Below are 18,303 nucleotides of genomic sequence, written 5' to 3'. Positions count from 1 at the left end.
GCATGGAACACAATTCCAATATCAGGTGTTATTTTTGGATGTAGGTTTTTTTCTGCGTTTTTTTTTGCTGACAGTAAGCTTATATGAAGCAAACCACAACCTTAGCAAATGTACGTCATTATTGATGCCTGCTACCAAATCCAGATGGTTCGATGAACCATAGGCAATAGCAAGGTCATCTGCGAAGGCGGTAACTTTCCCAGAGAAAGGCAGTGAAAAAATTGAGTTCAAGTAGACCAAAAATAGTAACGGACCTAAAACAGATCCCTGAGGCACTCCTAAGTTAATCATAACAGGATTACTTGAACTGCTTCCAACCTTCACTTTCTGCACTCTTCCTGACAAGTAAGATTTAAACCAACTATATATAAAGCCACGGAAGCCCGCGCAATACAGTTTGTCTAATAGTATTTGGTGATCTACCTTATCGAAAGCTTTCGTGATATCTACAAACAATCCAGCACAGTTCTTTGTTTTGTCTAATTCGCTGTGTATAAAGGTACAAAATTCAAACAGAGCATCTTCTGTTGACCGCCCACATCTGAATCCAAATTGCATTGGGCTGAAAAAGTTGTTATTTTCAAGAAATTAAAGAATTCTACATTTGACAAGTTTCTCAAAAACTTTTGAAATTGCAGGAAGTAAAGAAATCGGTCTGTAATTGTTTACATCTGTTTTGCTTCCTTTTTTAAACAACGCAATAACAGTAGCACATTTCAAATCGTCAGGAAAAGATCCATAACATAAAATAGAATAAGGAAGTTAGGTTACTTATTTTGTTTTGTTGATTTTCCGACAGGGTATGATGTATATTGGAACGATTTTCCGAAACCAAATGTGACAAGGGATGACGGAAAATCGTTCCAATATAATCAGTTAAATAGGTTGAACTGGCCGGTCCATGAGGACCTCACATAAACTGAATGAGTCCGTAGTGTTACCGGAAGTTTGTTTAACGACCAAACTGAAAGCCCCTATCAAAAACCAGGACCCATGTTATAAAATAACTCCGTTCTCTTGGCAATTACAAGAAGCTTTCTAGGACCTATGCCACTTGCTGCTTCTAGATCTGATAGCTGTATCACTCCTAATAGCTGGAGTCTTAGCCTGGCAAGCGCAGGGCACGAGCACAGAACGTGCTCGATAGAATAAACCAAATAAAATATAGTAAAAAACTAATGTAAAATAAAATTAAATAAAGTAAAATGAACTCAAAGAATAACAAATCGAACACTTTTTTTAAAAACGAAATCGTTAACTTTTCCATAACACTCCCATAAAAATTTGTTAACTTTCCGTTAACAAATCTATGTATAAGTTTCCCAAATCAAATTGATTATAATATATCGATAGCTTTTTGGTAAGTAATCGATAACTCTTTGATAACAAATCGATAACTTTTCCATAACACTCCGATAAAAAATTGGTAACAATTCGATAATAAATTGATAACATATTTATTGATCAATTTATCGAAAAATTATCGATATGCTATCGATATATTACAAAGAGGATATCAATTTGTTTGGGAAAACTTATAGATTTGTTAACGGAAAGTTAACAAATTGTTATCGGAGTGTTATGGACAAGTTATCGGTTTTGTTTTTAAAAAAAGAGTTCGATTTCTTATCGAAACGTTATCAATTTTTATTGGAGTGTTACCGGTTTACTATCGGCATGTTTTCAGTTTGTTGACGATGACTTAACGGCTTGTTATGATACAGATATCTATAAAATTTTATTATAAAATCAATGAGACATGTGTAATCTTTCGATAACAAACTGATAAAAAACCAATAAGACGATTACACACCGATAAGTCCACGATAATTATTCGTTATCGATAATAAGCCGATTATAAAACCAAATGGGTTATTGCAAATAAGAAACCAACGAAGCTCTTCTCACAAAGCCCGGAACTAGTTGTTTCTGGTAAAGTTACCTCTGTTGTGGGTTAACTTCCGCCCCTGAGCGTGCTCTGGTTAACTCAAAAAATTTGTTTCCGGACGTACACCTATATCAGGCCTTTTTTATTATATTGCGTTGTCGCGGGGTCGGGTCCTAAGCTATATCCGAAAATTTTAGTATCTAATTTCGACTGTGAGAACCCCTTTCAGCCTTTATTCCAGTGAGTGTTGTTCAGTTCATAATTCATGCATTTCTCTGCTTTAAAAGCACAGCAAAAAATATTTTGGCACATGAAATTAGATTGCGCTTACGAATTATTCATTTCGTATATACGCGTACCTAAGTTTATTATGAACATGTTGCCTCTATGTTAGTAGTTTACCTAATAAAATTTATAGTTACCACGTAACAGTAGCAGGCAGGCAGAGTACATATAAAATGTAAAATAACAACAAACAAAATAAATGTGTCATAAATATTTTGCTTACGCCGCAGAAGCGCATGCGCACGTAATTTTTCTATTAATCTCGCTGTTGATTTAACATGATTTATGAAAAATTTATTAAAATCTCTAATTTTATACAATTTCGTAGATAAATATATATATATATATATATATGTATATGTACTACATACATACTTATTTATTGATGATAGAAAAGTAAGTATGGAAACTGAGATGGTTGATAAGTTCACAGCTCGACGGAATTAATGAGGCCATGGCCCTGCTATGTTTACACTAAAGTGAATATGTATGAATGTGGGTATTTATGTATGTTTGTTTGTTAAATAAAAGATTCATAATAACGTGCTGCATTTTCAAGGTCAGACAAACAAAATTGGTATATTGACCTGCTACCTGCTGCTTATTTTGAAGGGCTTGACCGATTACCCGTGATGTTAAATTGCAAACTTTCTTATCCACTTACATACGCACATTCTTAACAGTGATAACTAAATTGATAACACGCCGATAACAAATTGGTAACATTCCAATAACAAATCTATAAATTTATAAAAACAAATTCTTCTGATAAAAATTCGATAACTTTTCGGTAAGTAATCGATAAATTTTTGATAAAAAGCGATCTTTTGGTAACAATCCGATAACATATCGAAAGTTTTTCGATGATAAATCCAAAACTTTTCGATAGCAAATGGATAACTCGTCGATTAAACACTTTTATTTAATTTAATCTACAATAAATCATCAATAGATAATCTACGCTTTTACATAGGTTCCATCCCTGGGAACTAGATTATTTTCTGACGAATTTTTTACGTTTCTCTTTTATTTTGTGCTTTCAAATAGATATTACACTCTAGAGGTGGAACTTTTTCTATGAAAAAAATACCCGCATCTCTAAAATTTGTAAATAATTACCGATTATTATTTTATACGTCCAGGACTTCGGCAGGTGAAAAGTCTAGACCTTTGCAGAAATATGCGAACGAAGCAACGGAGAGTATAAAAGCAGCGCAAGCTGAACAATCAGTAATCAGTTTTGATTTAAGCATGCTATTGGTTGTGAAGTATAATTGTGAAGTATTACGCCCAAAGTAATCTAATAAAGACCAGTTGGCAATACTGAATATTGGAGTTATTTATTCGACAATTTAGCGATTTGAACGTTTGCAGAAGGTTTCAAATGAGCGGAATTTTCCAAAATGCGTTACAATATTTTTAACCTCTCCATGACTTCATGAAGTTTTGATATTTTTGTTTTTTTACTTCTTTCGTAATTAGTTGCTGTAAAAAATAAAGACAAGACACATTTTTAACGGACACAAGTTATTTTTACTTTTCTTATAAAGTTCTGCAGTCTCATCTTCGCGACCAGAGAATCGACAGAGGCTACTTGACGATATGCCCAATTTATGCACATAGCTCTTTAGCCCGCAGTGACCTGTGAGTATGCCTGTTAAAATTCTAAGGCTACTTTTTGGGAGGTTATTTATAGCTTTATATCGCTTTGAGTTGTACCCTCCTATTAGTGTCTTTGCCTGCCGAAGTCCTGGACTTTCGTGCCAGTGTTGTTCTCTGAGGCACGCGTCTTTTTGTCTAAACTCTTCCCTTATTTTATGTGACCCTATTGGCACGATGGGCTCGGGTCCTATTGGATTTTCGGCCGCTGTCAACTTTACAAGCTCGTCCGCTTGCTCGTTACCATCCACTCCTCTGTGTCCAGATACCCATGCTAAACGGATGGTGTTATTGACTCCTAGACTTTTTAACTACCTACACACTCAAGGACTGTTGATGATTTAATCTCAACTGAAGATAATAATGCCTTGAGCGCAGCTTGAATGTCGCAGAGTATAGCGATTTTCTCGTTGGTATATCCCCGCTGTAAGTTTATCTCTGCACACCGGCTTATGGCGAAAACTTCGGCTTGGAAGATGCTCGGATATTTTCCGAGTGGTAGGGATATTTTGGTTCGGGGCCGAAGATCCCTGCTCCTATGCCCTCCGGTGTCTTCAAGGCATCGGTGTACCATATTATACTGTGTTCCTGGTGAAGCGCTTCATTTCTGGAGGTGCAGCACGTACACTTGTTCCCCAGCTCTATTTTGAAGCGCTTCTAAAACTTAATTATTTTCCTCATGTCATCTCTGGGAAGTTGGATGAGTGGAATCTGCTTCGTTCATACTTAAATCTTTGTATTGTCTTTGTGTATCAGTAATACAAATCTAGCATTTGGTCATGTTTGTCATTAAATCTTTTCTAAATTTTTTCCAACAAAACAGCAGTGTCTAACTTTCTTCGTGCACTTGCATGCATAAAAACTGTGTCTATGCTCAGAGGCTTTAATTAATATGTAGGTAACGTGTTTGCCTTGAGTTGCTATATGATTTTGCTCATTTGAACTCTACCACGTACCTTGTTCTCACATTACGCTACAGTATAGTGATTACACTTACGCTTTCATTTTCTTGTACTCCACACAGTGTACCAATACCTTACACTACGCGCGTGCATTTACTTACGTTTACACATTACACTTACACTCAGGATTTTCTCATACCATTTCAAATCTCATATTGATTTCTTTTTGCAATTACAAAAATAAAAAAAGAAGAAAATTCGTTAAGAAGTTATGAAATTTGCAAATAACTTTCGCTGTTATTTTTTACTACCAGTTCGTATGCGACGAGCTCAGTTCAAAAAAAATTTTTTTATTATAATTTTTTTCTTTTTTTATCATCATTAATTGCGATTTTAACTGTTGCGTGGCAAGTCCAGTCAACTATCCCAGGTTTTCTATAACTGACGCCTATTGGGAGCACCAAGCGAGATTGAGTCTTCCTACGTGAGTCGATAGAAATAATTTTTGGCCGGGGCGTCTTCGTTCATTCGCATAACATAACATAGCTAGTAAAGTCTTTGGGCTTTTGTTTGCTGCACTATGTTATCTGCGTAAAGCTCATATAGCTCATTTAATAGCTCCTTTGATACTTGTCGAGAAAGGACTTTATCTTTTGGTTGACTACTCATTCCTAAATAGCACTAATTGGCAAAGTCTGCTCTCCGTTTGATTTCTAAGCTAAGCTTGTTTTCGTTGTTAATGCTAGTTCCAATATATTGTGGCGAATTTTAGCATCACTAAGCTGTTAGTAAATAAAGGCACGCAACAATAAAAACATGAAGGAGCCATTCGTATATACATGAACACATCAATCATCATTTACACACATATATAGAAGGCAACGAAGAGATATTTTACGCACACACTTGTGGTCATTGGTCACACATACACACGCATATATGTAACTCAATTACCAAACAAGAGATACAGCAGTTCTAGAAAGCGAAAGGTCTAGACTTTAGTAGAAATATGCGAACGAAGCAACGGAGAGTATAAAAGCAACGCAAGCTGAGTAATCAGTTTGATTTAAACACGCTATTAGTTGTGAAGTATTATTGTGAAGTACCTCAAAGTAGTCTAAATAAAGACCAGTTTGCAATACGGAATATTGGAGTTATTTATTCGACAGTTCAGTGATTCGAGCGTTAGTAGAAGGTTTCACATAAGCGGCATTCTCCAAAATTCGTTACAATATTAAGTCTTTTACATCCTCGAGTTTATATCTGTCAACGGTGATGTAGCTGCCAAGGTTTTTTTATTAATTCTTACCTTGCTCGTGAACTATACTGTGGTAAATATTTGAAGATTCGACACGTCACTATGCCTCTAGTAAATAAATGTTGCACAAATACAACAGCAATGTAAACCGATGAGACAACATAGGCACAATAAAGGCACAACAACAATAAAGCAAGCTGCCACTCTTGTGTATGTAAAACAAATCAATCATCATTTACACACATACATACAAGGCAACGAAGAGATATCTCACCAACACATGTAATCATCAGCCGAAGTACTCACACATACACCCGCATATGGCTATAAGAAAAACATAAACTACACATATACATGTATATAGATGGTAACCAAGCAGGAGATACAAAAGTTATGGAAGGTGAAACGTCTAGACCTTGGGAGAAATATGCGAACGAAGCAACGGAGAGTATAAAAGTAGCGCAAGCTGAGTAATCAGGAATCAATTTTGATTCAAACACGCTATTGGCTGTGAAGTATAATTGTGAATTACTACTCCCAAAGTAATCTAAATAAAGACCACTTTGCAATACTGAATATTGGAGTGATTTATTCCACAGTTTAGCGATTCGAACGTTAGTAGAAGGTGCATAAATATCAGAAATTCCCTAAATTCGTTTCAATATGTATAGCTACGCACACATGAACACAACAGCTTAGAGAGCAGACAACATTACTCACACATTTACACAGTAACAAAGCGCGCAAATGACATTATTTAGCCATACACAAAGAAGACATATGAGATGTAGCAGATGAGAGAAGTAAATTAGAAACGAATCGAGGGCTGTTCAGAAAAGGTCTAGGCGCTGGGAAAAATAGGTTAAATAGGCAACTGAGTTTATACAAACAGTTCAGTGAAAGTGATGATCAATCAGTTTGATTTTAATATGCTATAAGCGAAGTACGCGAATACATTTAAATGTGAAGATCTACGACCATAGTACCTTCGTTAATAAAGAATATTTAATATACAGAACATTTGCGTTTGTTTGTTTGACAGCTCAGTGATTCAAACGTTAACAGAAGGCGCAGATTTATCGAGAATTTCCTAAAATTCGTTAGAATATGTTAGTCTGTTTGGCTTGTTGATATTTAATCTACAGTAAAATGGTACAATGACTGGCCCATTTTGACTGAGATTTACTTTATCTTCATGCATACACACGTGAGACAACATAACAACTACACACTCGTGGCTCATTGAACGTCGCAAATGGTCAAGAAACTACTTTAAATAAGCCAATAAATCAAAGCGCATAGTAATCAATCGGCTGAACTCAATTGCATTGCTGTAATCAAAACAACATATGTATGTCTTATGCATAACGTAGTAAATGGGCAATATGATAAGTAATATACGAGGGCTGCATTTTGTATTTTGCGCTTTGACAACACTACATGTGATTAGCTGTAATTAGATATTTTTATACTCAGCGTGCTTTGCACACAGAGTATATTAACTTTGATTGGATAACGGTTGGTTGTACAGGTATAAATGAATCGAGATAGATATAGACTTTCATATATCAAAATCATCTGTGTCGAAAAAAAATTTAATTGAGCCATGTCCGTCCGTCTGTCCGTTAACACGATAACTTGAGAAAATATTGAGATATCTTCACCAAATTTGGTACACTAGCTTATCTGGACCCAGAATAGATTGGTATTGAAAATGAGCGAAATCGGATGATCTCCCACTTTTTATATATATAACATTTTGGAAAATACAAAAAACCTGATTATTTAGTAAATAATACACCTAGAATGTTGAAATTTGCCGTGTGGACTGATATTGAGACTCTTGATAAAAATTAAAAAAAAAATTGTCAAATGGGCGTGGCGGCGCCCACTTGTGATAAAATTAATTTTACAAATATTATTAATCATAAATCAAAAATCGTTAAACCTATCGTAACAAAATTTGGCAAAAGTTGCCTTTACTATAAGGAATGCTTTGAAGAAAAATTAACGAAATCGGTTAAGGACCACGCCCACTTTTATATAAAAGATGTTTAAAAGGGTCGTGGACGAATAATATAAGCTATATCTTTGCAAAAAAGAGCTTTATATCATTTCCCAAGTGGATTTATAACAATAAATAGGAAAAACCACAAATTTTTGAAAATGGGTGTGGCACCGCCCCTTTTATGACTAAGCAATTTTTTATGTTTCGGGAGCCATAACTCGCAGAAAATTAACGGATCGTAATAAAATTGAGTACACAGATTTTCCCTATGGCAGGAAATATTTCTAGAAAGAATGGACGAGATAGGTTAAAGATCACGCCAAAGCTTCTACTTGAAGAAAGCACAAACAAAGTGGAATAACATCACCACCTGTGCAATATCAAAATCCATTTGGCCAAACTATGATGGAAAGAGGACGAGAAGTCTTCTGAACAAATCCAGAGCTAACACACGCAAACTGATAGCAGTCTGCACCGGTAATTGGGCAGTAGGTACACATGCGGAAATGATGGGCATTCCGTATAACGAATACTGCAGAAGCTGCAAAGCTCCAAATTCCAGGAAGGCAGTAGAACACTTTATGTGTAAATGTCCGGCTCTAGGTAGAGCCCGGCTAAGGTTCCTTGGAACCCCGTTTCTAGAAGACCTCAGAGTGTTATCTGTGACAGCAATCCCGAATATTCTTAATTTTATCAACAACTCTGGTTGGTTGTAATACAATGACCCTAACATTCCGTAGGTTTTTAGACGAGTTACATGGCATCAAAACGGCTTTAAATAGGTACTTGGGCGACCAGGGTCGTAGCCATTTCACCTACCTACCTACCTAGACGAAAATAGTAAGCTATATTTTAGCGAAAAAGAGCTTTGTATCAATAGAATTTTACTTTTTAAATTTAATTATAACATTAAATTGGAAAACACTAAAATTTTTGAAAATGGGTGTGGCACCGCCCCTTTTATGACTAAGCAATTTTCTATGTTTCGGGAGCCATAACTCGAAGAAAAATTAAAGGATCGTAATAAAATTGGGTACACAAATTTTTCCTATAGTAGAAAATATTTATAGTAAAAATGGACGGGATCGGTTAAAGACCACGGCAACTTAGCTATAGAAGAAGTTTAAAAGGGTCGTAAACTGGAATAATAAGCTATAATTTAGCAAAAAATAGTTTTGAATCAATGATATTTCACTTATCAACTTTTATTGTAAGAGGAAATGGGGAGATATTTTTTTTAAACCGGCGGTGCCACGTGTTATGTAGAAAAGTAATTTATCTGAAATGAAATCTGCAATTGAAGCTCACGCTGAGTATATAATGTTCGGTTACACTCGAACTTAGTTACTTTTACTTGTTATCGTAAAGTTTGGTATTTTTTGGTATAAACTTGCATATAACGTTTTCACTTACGAGTTTTATTTGTGTTTATTTATAGGGAGTTTAAAAATTCATATTGCCTAAAAATGGAATTAACCCGTGAACATTACTACGATTTTCGACGTGGATTGTTGAGACAGGAGTGCATCAATCAACTTACTTCTACTTTTGGTGTTGCATCACCGCACTTAGCCACTGTGAAACGAAAGGACAAAGAGTTCCAACGTGGCCGCCAATCTTTGCAGCACGAATTTCGTGAAGGTCGTCTAAAAATGGTGGTTGTGCCAGAAACAGTCGATGATGTGTGTCAATTGATAATACAAGATCGTCATGTGACATATCGCAAGATAGAGGCATCCTTATCCATTAGTGGGACCAGCATACATTCAATATTGCATGAACATTTGGTCGTAAAGATTTGTTCTCGTTGTATACCGCATAATTTGACAATTGGCCAAAAAAGGACTCATGTCGATTGGTGTAAAGAAATGTTGAAGAAATTTAGCCGTGGTGGATCAAAGCGCGTCTATGACATCGTAACAGGTGACGATTCTTGGATCTATGCATATGAGCCGGAAACAAAGCATAAAACGGTCAATTCTGAGTGGTATACAACCATTTGTTTGGCAAAAGTTTTTAGAGCCCTGATTTGGCACCTAATGATTTCTTTTTATTCCCGAACATAAAAAATGCGAGGTCAACGTTTTTCAACGCCTGAAGGAGCTGTAAAAGCCTTCAAACAGCTCATTTTAGAGGTGGCCTCTTCTGAGTGGCAGAAGTGCTTTGAAAATTAGTTCGAGCGAATGCAGAAGTGTATTGACTTGGATGGAGAATATTTTGAAAAAAAAAAAAAAATGTTTCCTTAATATTTGACCGTGTTATCATTATTAGGCGCAAAATATAAAAGGCAACCCTCGTACACACAAATACCAATAGATTTTAATAAACCTTATGTATGTGGAACGTAACTCTCTTGCCAGCTCAATCCTCAATCTCTGACCAAGTTGTTAACGGAAACAAACAACAAAAAGATAGAAAGCACGCACAAAACAGCCGTTGAGTGGCCAAGTTTTTCTCAGCTGATAGCCATTTTACACAATTGGAGTCATACACCAAGAGCCCGAAAACAGTCTGCAAACGGCAGTCAACATAAACGGTTCGTTTTATGAAAAACCAACGGAGTAGAAACTCGTTGCAAGAAATTAAGCCACAAAAAGATAAAAGTTTAGCTCAAATATAGCCAAATTTATGGCGCGTTGCCGCGACTTTATTTCAAATATTTACTTTACTGCTAAAGTAGAAAGTCAGACGGGGTACAAAGTTGGTGTATTACATACATACGTATGTATGTATTGTACACACCTGCAATTTTGCTTGATTGAAAAAGTAAACAATTCATTAAAGCATACAATATCAAGCACTACGAATGAAAATAGTTGAATGAAAACAGAAAAATTTAATAAATAAATTTAAGTAAATATAAAAACAAGTGCAAATTAATAAATAAGAAAAAACAAAATCAACGAATTTACATACATACATAAGTGCGATAAACAAATAAAATAGGTTGTTCAACAAAAGAAAGCAAAAGCATGCTCAGCAACAAATCATACAATTGGTGCGCGCGCATGCGCTTTGAACTTTAAAAAGTCGAGTTTTTTTGCAGCAAAGCTATGAACGGCAATTAACCAAAACAAGCGAAAAATGCAGTGAAACAAAAATTAAATCAGCGTCAGCTATAACATGACTATGAACCGACCAAACGACAAAGAAATTAACTACAATGAATTAATTGGGTGAAAGTCAAAATCTAGAACTTCACAAAAAGATTTACTTACATACATATATGTATGTATGTACAAAAAGATTTACTTACATACATATATGTATGTATGTACATAATATCATTGTATGCCTAAAAGAAAAATAGTAGGGATGAAACGATACTAGTAACTACAAGTAGGTATCGATACTTTTGATCCGATACTAAGAAAATTTTTTAGTCGATACTTTTGCACCGAGTACTGAGTGTGTATCTGGAAAAAAAACTAATTGTATCGATTTAACAACAAATTTATCAATTTGATTATCATATATATTCAGGGCTGTCATGGACTCCAAGTCGGTTTTGCGTTTTGTCGGAATTACAAACCAATATTGATTTAAACTGGTGTCATAAAACCGTATTGGTTTTGCTCTTTTCGAATGTAAATAAAACCGATGTTCGAATCAGCTGTTTTGCGGTGCACCGGCAATTTTGATGTTAATTTTTTTGGCAAAATTTTATAAAATAGTTGTTTTGTGCATTTAAACAGAAATAAATAAATTTATTGACATCAGCAGTTGTAGCATTTATATTATTGGAAGAAGAAAGTTGCTAGAAGGTCAAAAGGAAAATTTTGGAGAGATCGCAGCAATCCATTTGAGTTTCCAGAGACAGCGTAATTAAAACTATTTCTTAATGTGGGTTTCTAGATATGTATAGTGTATTTGCAGTTACATTGCATACTATCGCATAAGCAAAGAGGCTTTCCGAATGGTATTGGACACCATTGAAGGATGCTTAACTCGCTCGAAAGTTCTGCCAGTGCTGCAACTAGCAGCTACGTTACGACTTTTAGCAAGGATTCTAGCATGAGTGTAGGTAGAAGCACGGTGCCAACGATTTTAGATGATGTGCTTCGTGAAGCCCTTCGCAATATCTGGATGTTTCTCCATAAATACAGTCAAAATACTTTTTTGCATTGAATTTTTATGTTTCCCCCTATTAAGAATGAAAATATATGTAAATTTACATTTATTTTTATAAAATAAACCTTTATTTACTTGCATTTTTAGAAAACACTCAACTGCAAGAGAAATACAACTAGGAAAAAATGAAATCCAATAGCATTTAACTGATTGGATTGTTTCTGATAGCAAAATCGATATTATCGGCTTCTGTGACACCTAAAACCAACACTAATTCCAATTCTAACATTAAACCGATAACGTTGGATTTCATGACACCAAAGTAATTATTTTGTCGTTTTCAAATCCGATTCCGACAACAATTGGATTCCATGACAGCCCTGATTATTTGTAATTGCTGTTTTTATGTACGGGTCCTTTTTTCGCTCTTATTTGGAATCCAGATCTATAAATAAAGTTTTGGTTGTAAAGATGGAGATTCGGGCTATTACCGAGCTTTGGGCAATTTTGGTCGTAGTGCTTTTGTTTGGCTATATTGTATTAAAAAAACTAGAAGACCCGGCAGACGTTGTCCTGCCCTAAATTTGGCCTATCTGCATACATTTTAATAAGCTTTTTCCGTCTGACTCTGCCCTCCCCCTCTTCACTTTTTCCTAATCCTTTTATTCACTCATCCCTCCGTCTTTTTCGCTTCATCTATCTCCATCTTCGTCTCATTATATCTTTTTCTCATCCTCCTTCTCTCTTTTCTCTTCTCTCAATTTCTTCTCCTTCTTCTGCATCCCTTATTGCCTGTCCCAGAGGATGGTATGTTTGTTTTTTATTCCAGTCCCAGTCCCACTCCGAGTCTCAGCCCCAGTCCTAGTCCTAATCCCAGTCCCAGTCCGTCTCTGGATAATATATTACTCTGTACTAAAGCACTCATCAACAGCTTTTATTTGATATCCATATTGTATAAACACTGTCTAGGCATTCACTGGCCCACGTTTTGGCCAATATCTCGAGACCCTAGTCACCCAGGGGTATGGAAATTACCCTCTACACAACTAAAGACTCTCCTGAATTAAAAAAAATGTCATAGTACCTCTAAATCGCGGGCCCCCTAAGAAACCCCCCCCCCCCACACACCCTCTCGGCGGGCCTGGGATGTGCTATACTTGATATCATTCGCTACAATATTTTTTATTGATAAGCAGGTTGTTTAATTAAACACCAAGCAATTACACGGAAGTATATCCGCACCACCTGAAAATACGAGTGCCACTGCGTATACGTAACATTTTATTATTACGTATAAACAAATAAAAAATTTACTATAAAATAATATTGCGACTATAAACTGAGATATAACCTATCCTATGTCTCAAGTTAGATCAAACTACACACGGGGTGCAAAACAAATTCAAAATCGGTTCAGTAGTTTAGGAGTCCATCGCGGCCGAAAATGTTGTGACACGTGTTTTTTATATATTAAGATTTGCTAATAATAAACGATTGTGAGCACACAAAGAAATCTATTTGTACTACGGCACTATTGTGAATGTTTGCACTGCATTACCGACAGTTGCTCTCATACGCCAGATGGCAGCGCAAGCTGTAAGTTTTAATTGATTGATATAACAGCTGATTTCTGTTGATATTTGATAAGAGACTTTTAGATTGGTTGCGCAAGATGCGCACGGGTACGGCTCGTTACTTATAAAGGAAACGGCCTTAACACTTGGAATTGTTTCACAAGTCTGGTGAATAAACTCTTGAAGAGATTATATTCACGCCTTTCGCAGTTTTCAGTGCTTTCGTATTCAGTGACGCAAATTATTCCAGCTGAGGTGATATGATATTTTCTTAAATTATAATCTTGAAATATTATAAAAGAGTAGCGCTGCATACTTTTCCTACTTTTCATCCGAATTTGTAAATGGTCGACTGAAAAATTTACCCCGGACCGTCTTAAAACCGCGGTCGCACTATTAAAAATAACTCTTGGTGGGTCTGACACCGATTACGCGTTCCACAGAACACCTTTCTGCATACATGTATGTTTATTGCCGAGTTTAAAAGAACATTTTCCGGCATTGCTTCGTCTGGCAGTTGAGTTCAATGTATGACCGCAAATTTATATTGCTACACAAAGTATGTAGATTATAAGGCGAGGCATAAAGTTGTCATATTTTTAACAAAAGAGGCGTTCACATAAACCTTAAACCGCCTTAAGACAACAATTAAATGCATTGCCACTTTCTTCGCTTTGAATCAACCAAAGAGTTTATGTAAAACCAGCTTAACATCGAACTCCTACTCCTGAACATCTTAACTTTATTCTGCATTTAAATTTCACAAACTTTTTGTAACAAAATATACCTGCGACAATACATTGAATTCATCTGTCAGGCGTAGGTTCTATGTAAATCCGACAGAAGTCCGTCTTTATGGCGCTGTCAAAGCGAAGCAAGGCGGCAAGTGTTGTATGTAATTCCGGTTCAATAAAGCATAAAAAATACAATAATCACACAATAACTATACCCTGCTTTTCACAAATATTTCTTTACGAAAATAAAATGTTTGGTTTCCATCCTCGGGCTATTGATGCCGAGGCCAAAATGCGTATTTTAATATCTGTTCCAACCTTTTGGAATGTGTGCCGTCAACCCCTTTTGTTATTATGTATTACAAAGAAAATACCGATAAAAGTAAGAATCGATATTTTTATGGTATATTTTCATCCCTAAAAAAGAGAAATGCTTTTTAAGAAAAAGAAAACCCCACGAGCCGGACCCGTGCGCATCTTGCGCAACCAATACAAATAAGTCTCTTATCAAATATCAACAGAAATCAGCTGTTCTGTGAATCAATTAAAACTTACAGCTTGCGCTGCCATCTGGCGTATGGGAGCGACTGCCGGTAATGCAGTGCACATATTCACAATAGTGCCACAGTACAAATAGATTTCTTTGTGTGCTCACAATCGTTTATTTTTAACAAATTATTTTAATAGAATATAGCTAAACAAAAGCACTACGACCAAAATTGCCCAAAGCTCGTTATATCCCGAATCTCCATCTTTACAACCGAAACTTTATTTATAGATTTGGATTCCAAATAAGAGCGAAAAAGGGACCCGTACATAAATATAGAAATTAGAAATAATATACATGATATGCCTACTTGGTACACAAAAGGTCTAAAAAGTTAAAGAGCTAAAGAAATAAGTTCTACAAGAAGTTTAATCGAAGCAAAAATGCTATATTTTATAAAAAAAATATCAGCAGTATGTGAAGGAGTTCAATTGTTTGGAGAAATTTCTTTATAGAAACAATGGTGGGACAACGCATGCGGCGAATTCGTTGCCACCACATTTTGACTGAAGAGACGAAATCACTTTGGGAACAATCAAGTAATTCTCCATAATAGTTTTAGAGTACTATGCATTGTCCTTCATCGAATTCTTGAAGAGAAATAACTGGCCAAAGCTTCGGAAAATTCATTTGAGCTTTTCGTAGCGACTTTGAACGTTACAAATGTAAGTGTCATGAAATGGCACATAAAATGTGTAATCCTCAATTCCTTGAGGTCCAATATTACAGCAATGTTTTTGACAATTGCATAAACTCGGCTTTTTGATTTCAATGTCGTACTTGGAGCACGTTTCAACAACCTTCTCAAAGATAAAATCAAAGCACGAGTCAGCATTTTGCCGCTTTTCCTTAAATTATTGACCGGCTAGTTCAACATAACCTAGCCTTGAATTCGTTCAAAGCATCACCTGCCAATTTTGCAGTTTCTCGCAGGTCTTGATTTTTCATTTGTAATTTAAATTGCCAATACCAACAAATCGTTTATTTTAAAAACAAGCAAAAAAGCCCACCCCTGGTCTTATTTAAAAAATAAGAAGATTTGAAGAACTGTGGATAAAAGATGTCCTCGAAATTTCAAAACGAAAAAAAATTGGACCCCAGCCAAAGAGTACTCGCCTCTAAAGTTGTGAACCTCGACTCGAAATTCATTGCCGTCACATTTACACAATTAAATTTTTAATACAATTTACTCCATTTTTAAGAAAGTTATTCCTATAACTAGGGCTGCTCAAAATTTTTTATACTGAAGTACAAATCACAATGCATATACAAAAGTTATATGTACACAGAAACTTTTTTTAAATTAAAAAAAAAAATATTTTAATTGTTCAAGGAATTTTGATGGTCCGCTTAATGAATAAATTTTGAATTAAAATCTTTCTCAGTGCTACAATATTCTTGAAAAATTGTTTGTTGTCGATTTATTAGTGTAAATTTGAATATCATAGCGAAGTGCCTTGGCTTCATATGGAAGTGCTTTTTCTTTGCACTTTCATATGAAACTCAGGCACTTTCATATTAATCGAATTTATATGAGAGGGCATATGGACGCGCTAACATTTTTTTTTTTTTTTTTATATATACAAAGTGTAAATTTGTATCCTATTCTGTAGGAAGAACTTTTATGGCGCAAAATCAATCCTATTTTCGTTTTCAGGAATTTTCATGAATATTTTTTTGAGGGCTTAAGCGAAGTTTTATATGTAAATATCAAATAAATAATAGAACGGTATTAATCACCCAAAGTTTTTAATTTGAAGCTTCTAACTATTAAAATCGGTAAGAAATTACGAAAAGCTTCTTATTTGAGCAATCGGTATATATTACTGCAAAATCGGTTGTATGGGGGATATATGCTAGTGGTTGGTTCCTTTGTCTATAGGGGACCAAAATATACGCGCTGACCAAATTTCATATATCTCAAAAATGTAGGAACTAGTTTGCGTTCGAACAGACATCCGGGCAGATGGACATGGCAAAATAAACTAAGATCGTCAAACATATCATTCCGGTATACTTATTGCTCGGTCTTTCTCTTCTTCTGTAGGACCTACAATTTTGAGATTAATGACAAACTTAATATACCATTTCATTTTCGTGAAAGGTATAAAAATAAGTAATTCAACGACATTTCACCATAATAAATTTTGTGTTTTTTTTTAATTAATTGATCTACCATTTAAAAGTTAAATAAAATAGACATTAAAAACACTAAAGCTATTAGAAAAACAATCATAAATAGATAATAAATCAAATCGGCTGTCGCAACGCAAGATGCCCAATAATCGCCGGCATTTACAACAGAAACAAAATTGTCAACGACATAACCAACTGACACAACAACCACTTTTATACAACAAATGCCTTAAACATTACGGCAACTATCGCCTACAGTTAGTTACGGCAATTTCAATTATTTTATTTAACATTATAGCCGAACATAATGTTAATGCAACAATAGCAACAAAAACAGCAACAGCACAAATGCCTACTGCTAATATAGCAATAACTAATTCACATATTGGATCTGTTAGCAATACAACGTCTAATACTGAGATTAGAAGTAATAACCACGCTATTGAAAACAACAGCAACAGTAACAACAACAACGCTATAAATGTTGCTGGAGAAATTGTAAATGAAAATTATTTAAGCAATGATAATAATGCAGTCAACAGGAGTGGAGCACAGCGGCAGCAACAACAACATCGCAATGAATTTCGCGCAAAATTTTCTGCATTAGATAAAGAAGTAGGTATGGCTTTGTATCGAGTTAAGAAACAATTGTACAAAATAATACAAATGACGCACATAGGTAGATTTTCATGTTTTACAAGCCAACCTAATATAAACGCACGCAAGTCATTTTCTGTCAAAAATGTCTCATGCACATACAACTTGTATGAGAGCAACCCAAATTGAATTTGCTGCGTGAAACCTAACTCGATTTCCAATATTTTTTCTGCGTGACATTTAGATTTGACGTTTGCACACATGCTTTACATTGTCGCAACGCATACTTATTTGGGTTAGGGCAAAAAACGCCGGTTGTTTGCGTGCGCTAAAAAAAACGCAGTGCGGTTTTATTAGGTTGGCTTGTTAGGCGGCCAAAAATATTTTATACCCTATATCTTCTTAAAACTGGTTAATAAATGAAAAATTATAATAATTTGTGTAAATAATCGGTTATATTAAAAAAAATAGATATTACACTGTGTAACACTAAAAAATTTCTGCGCAGTGAGGCTATTTTTCATGTTGTACAGCAACAAGGGTGTATCAAACCCTCTATCTAACCTCCTATCTGCAAGTATCTGTAGCTAAATTTAATGCAGTTGGCAAGCTAATTGTGCCAAGTACCATGTTCAAAACTAATT

The 18,303-nt window shown here is 35.2% G+C and overlaps 2 protein-coding genes across 7 annotated transcripts in view; one reads left to right on the top strand and one right to left on the bottom strand.

The window, feature by feature from the left end:
* Positions 1-18,303, bottom strand: part of S6k (Ribosomal protein S6 kinase) — a 182,706-nt gene that overhangs the window by 32,219 nt on the left and 132,184 nt on the right. The gene's annotated exons all lie outside the window — the stretch shown is intronic.
* The window catches only part of LOC137252378 (probable serine/threonine-protein kinase ndrD), a 28,100-nt gene continuing 19,386 nt past the window's right edge, over positions 9,590-18,303 (top strand). For 2 of the 6 annotated variants that reach the window (XM_067787973.1, XM_067787968.1), the window contains exons 1-2: positions 10,446-10,766; positions 17,113-17,681. In XM_067787973.1, the coding sequence (XP_067644074.1) occupies positions 17,201-17,681 (481 nt within the window). In that variant the 5' untranslated portion in view covers positions 10,446-10,766; positions 17,113-17,200. Of the gene's footprint in view, positions 9,924-10,445; positions 10,767-11,293; positions 11,340-16,973; positions 17,682-18,303 lie in introns of those variants that run through there. The other 4 variants (XM_067787971.1, XM_067787969.1, XM_067787972.1 and 1 more) reach the window with 4 other exon arrangements.

Source organism: Eurosta solidaginis, chromosome 5, assembly GCF_040869045.1.
Source record: "Eurosta solidaginis isolate ZX-2024a chromosome 5, ASM4086904v1, whole genome shotgun sequence".
Classification (NCBI taxonomy): Eukaryota; Metazoa; Arthropoda; class Insecta; order Diptera; family Tephritidae; genus Eurosta; species Eurosta solidaginis.
This window is presented reverse-complemented; position numbering and strand designations above follow the sequence as displayed.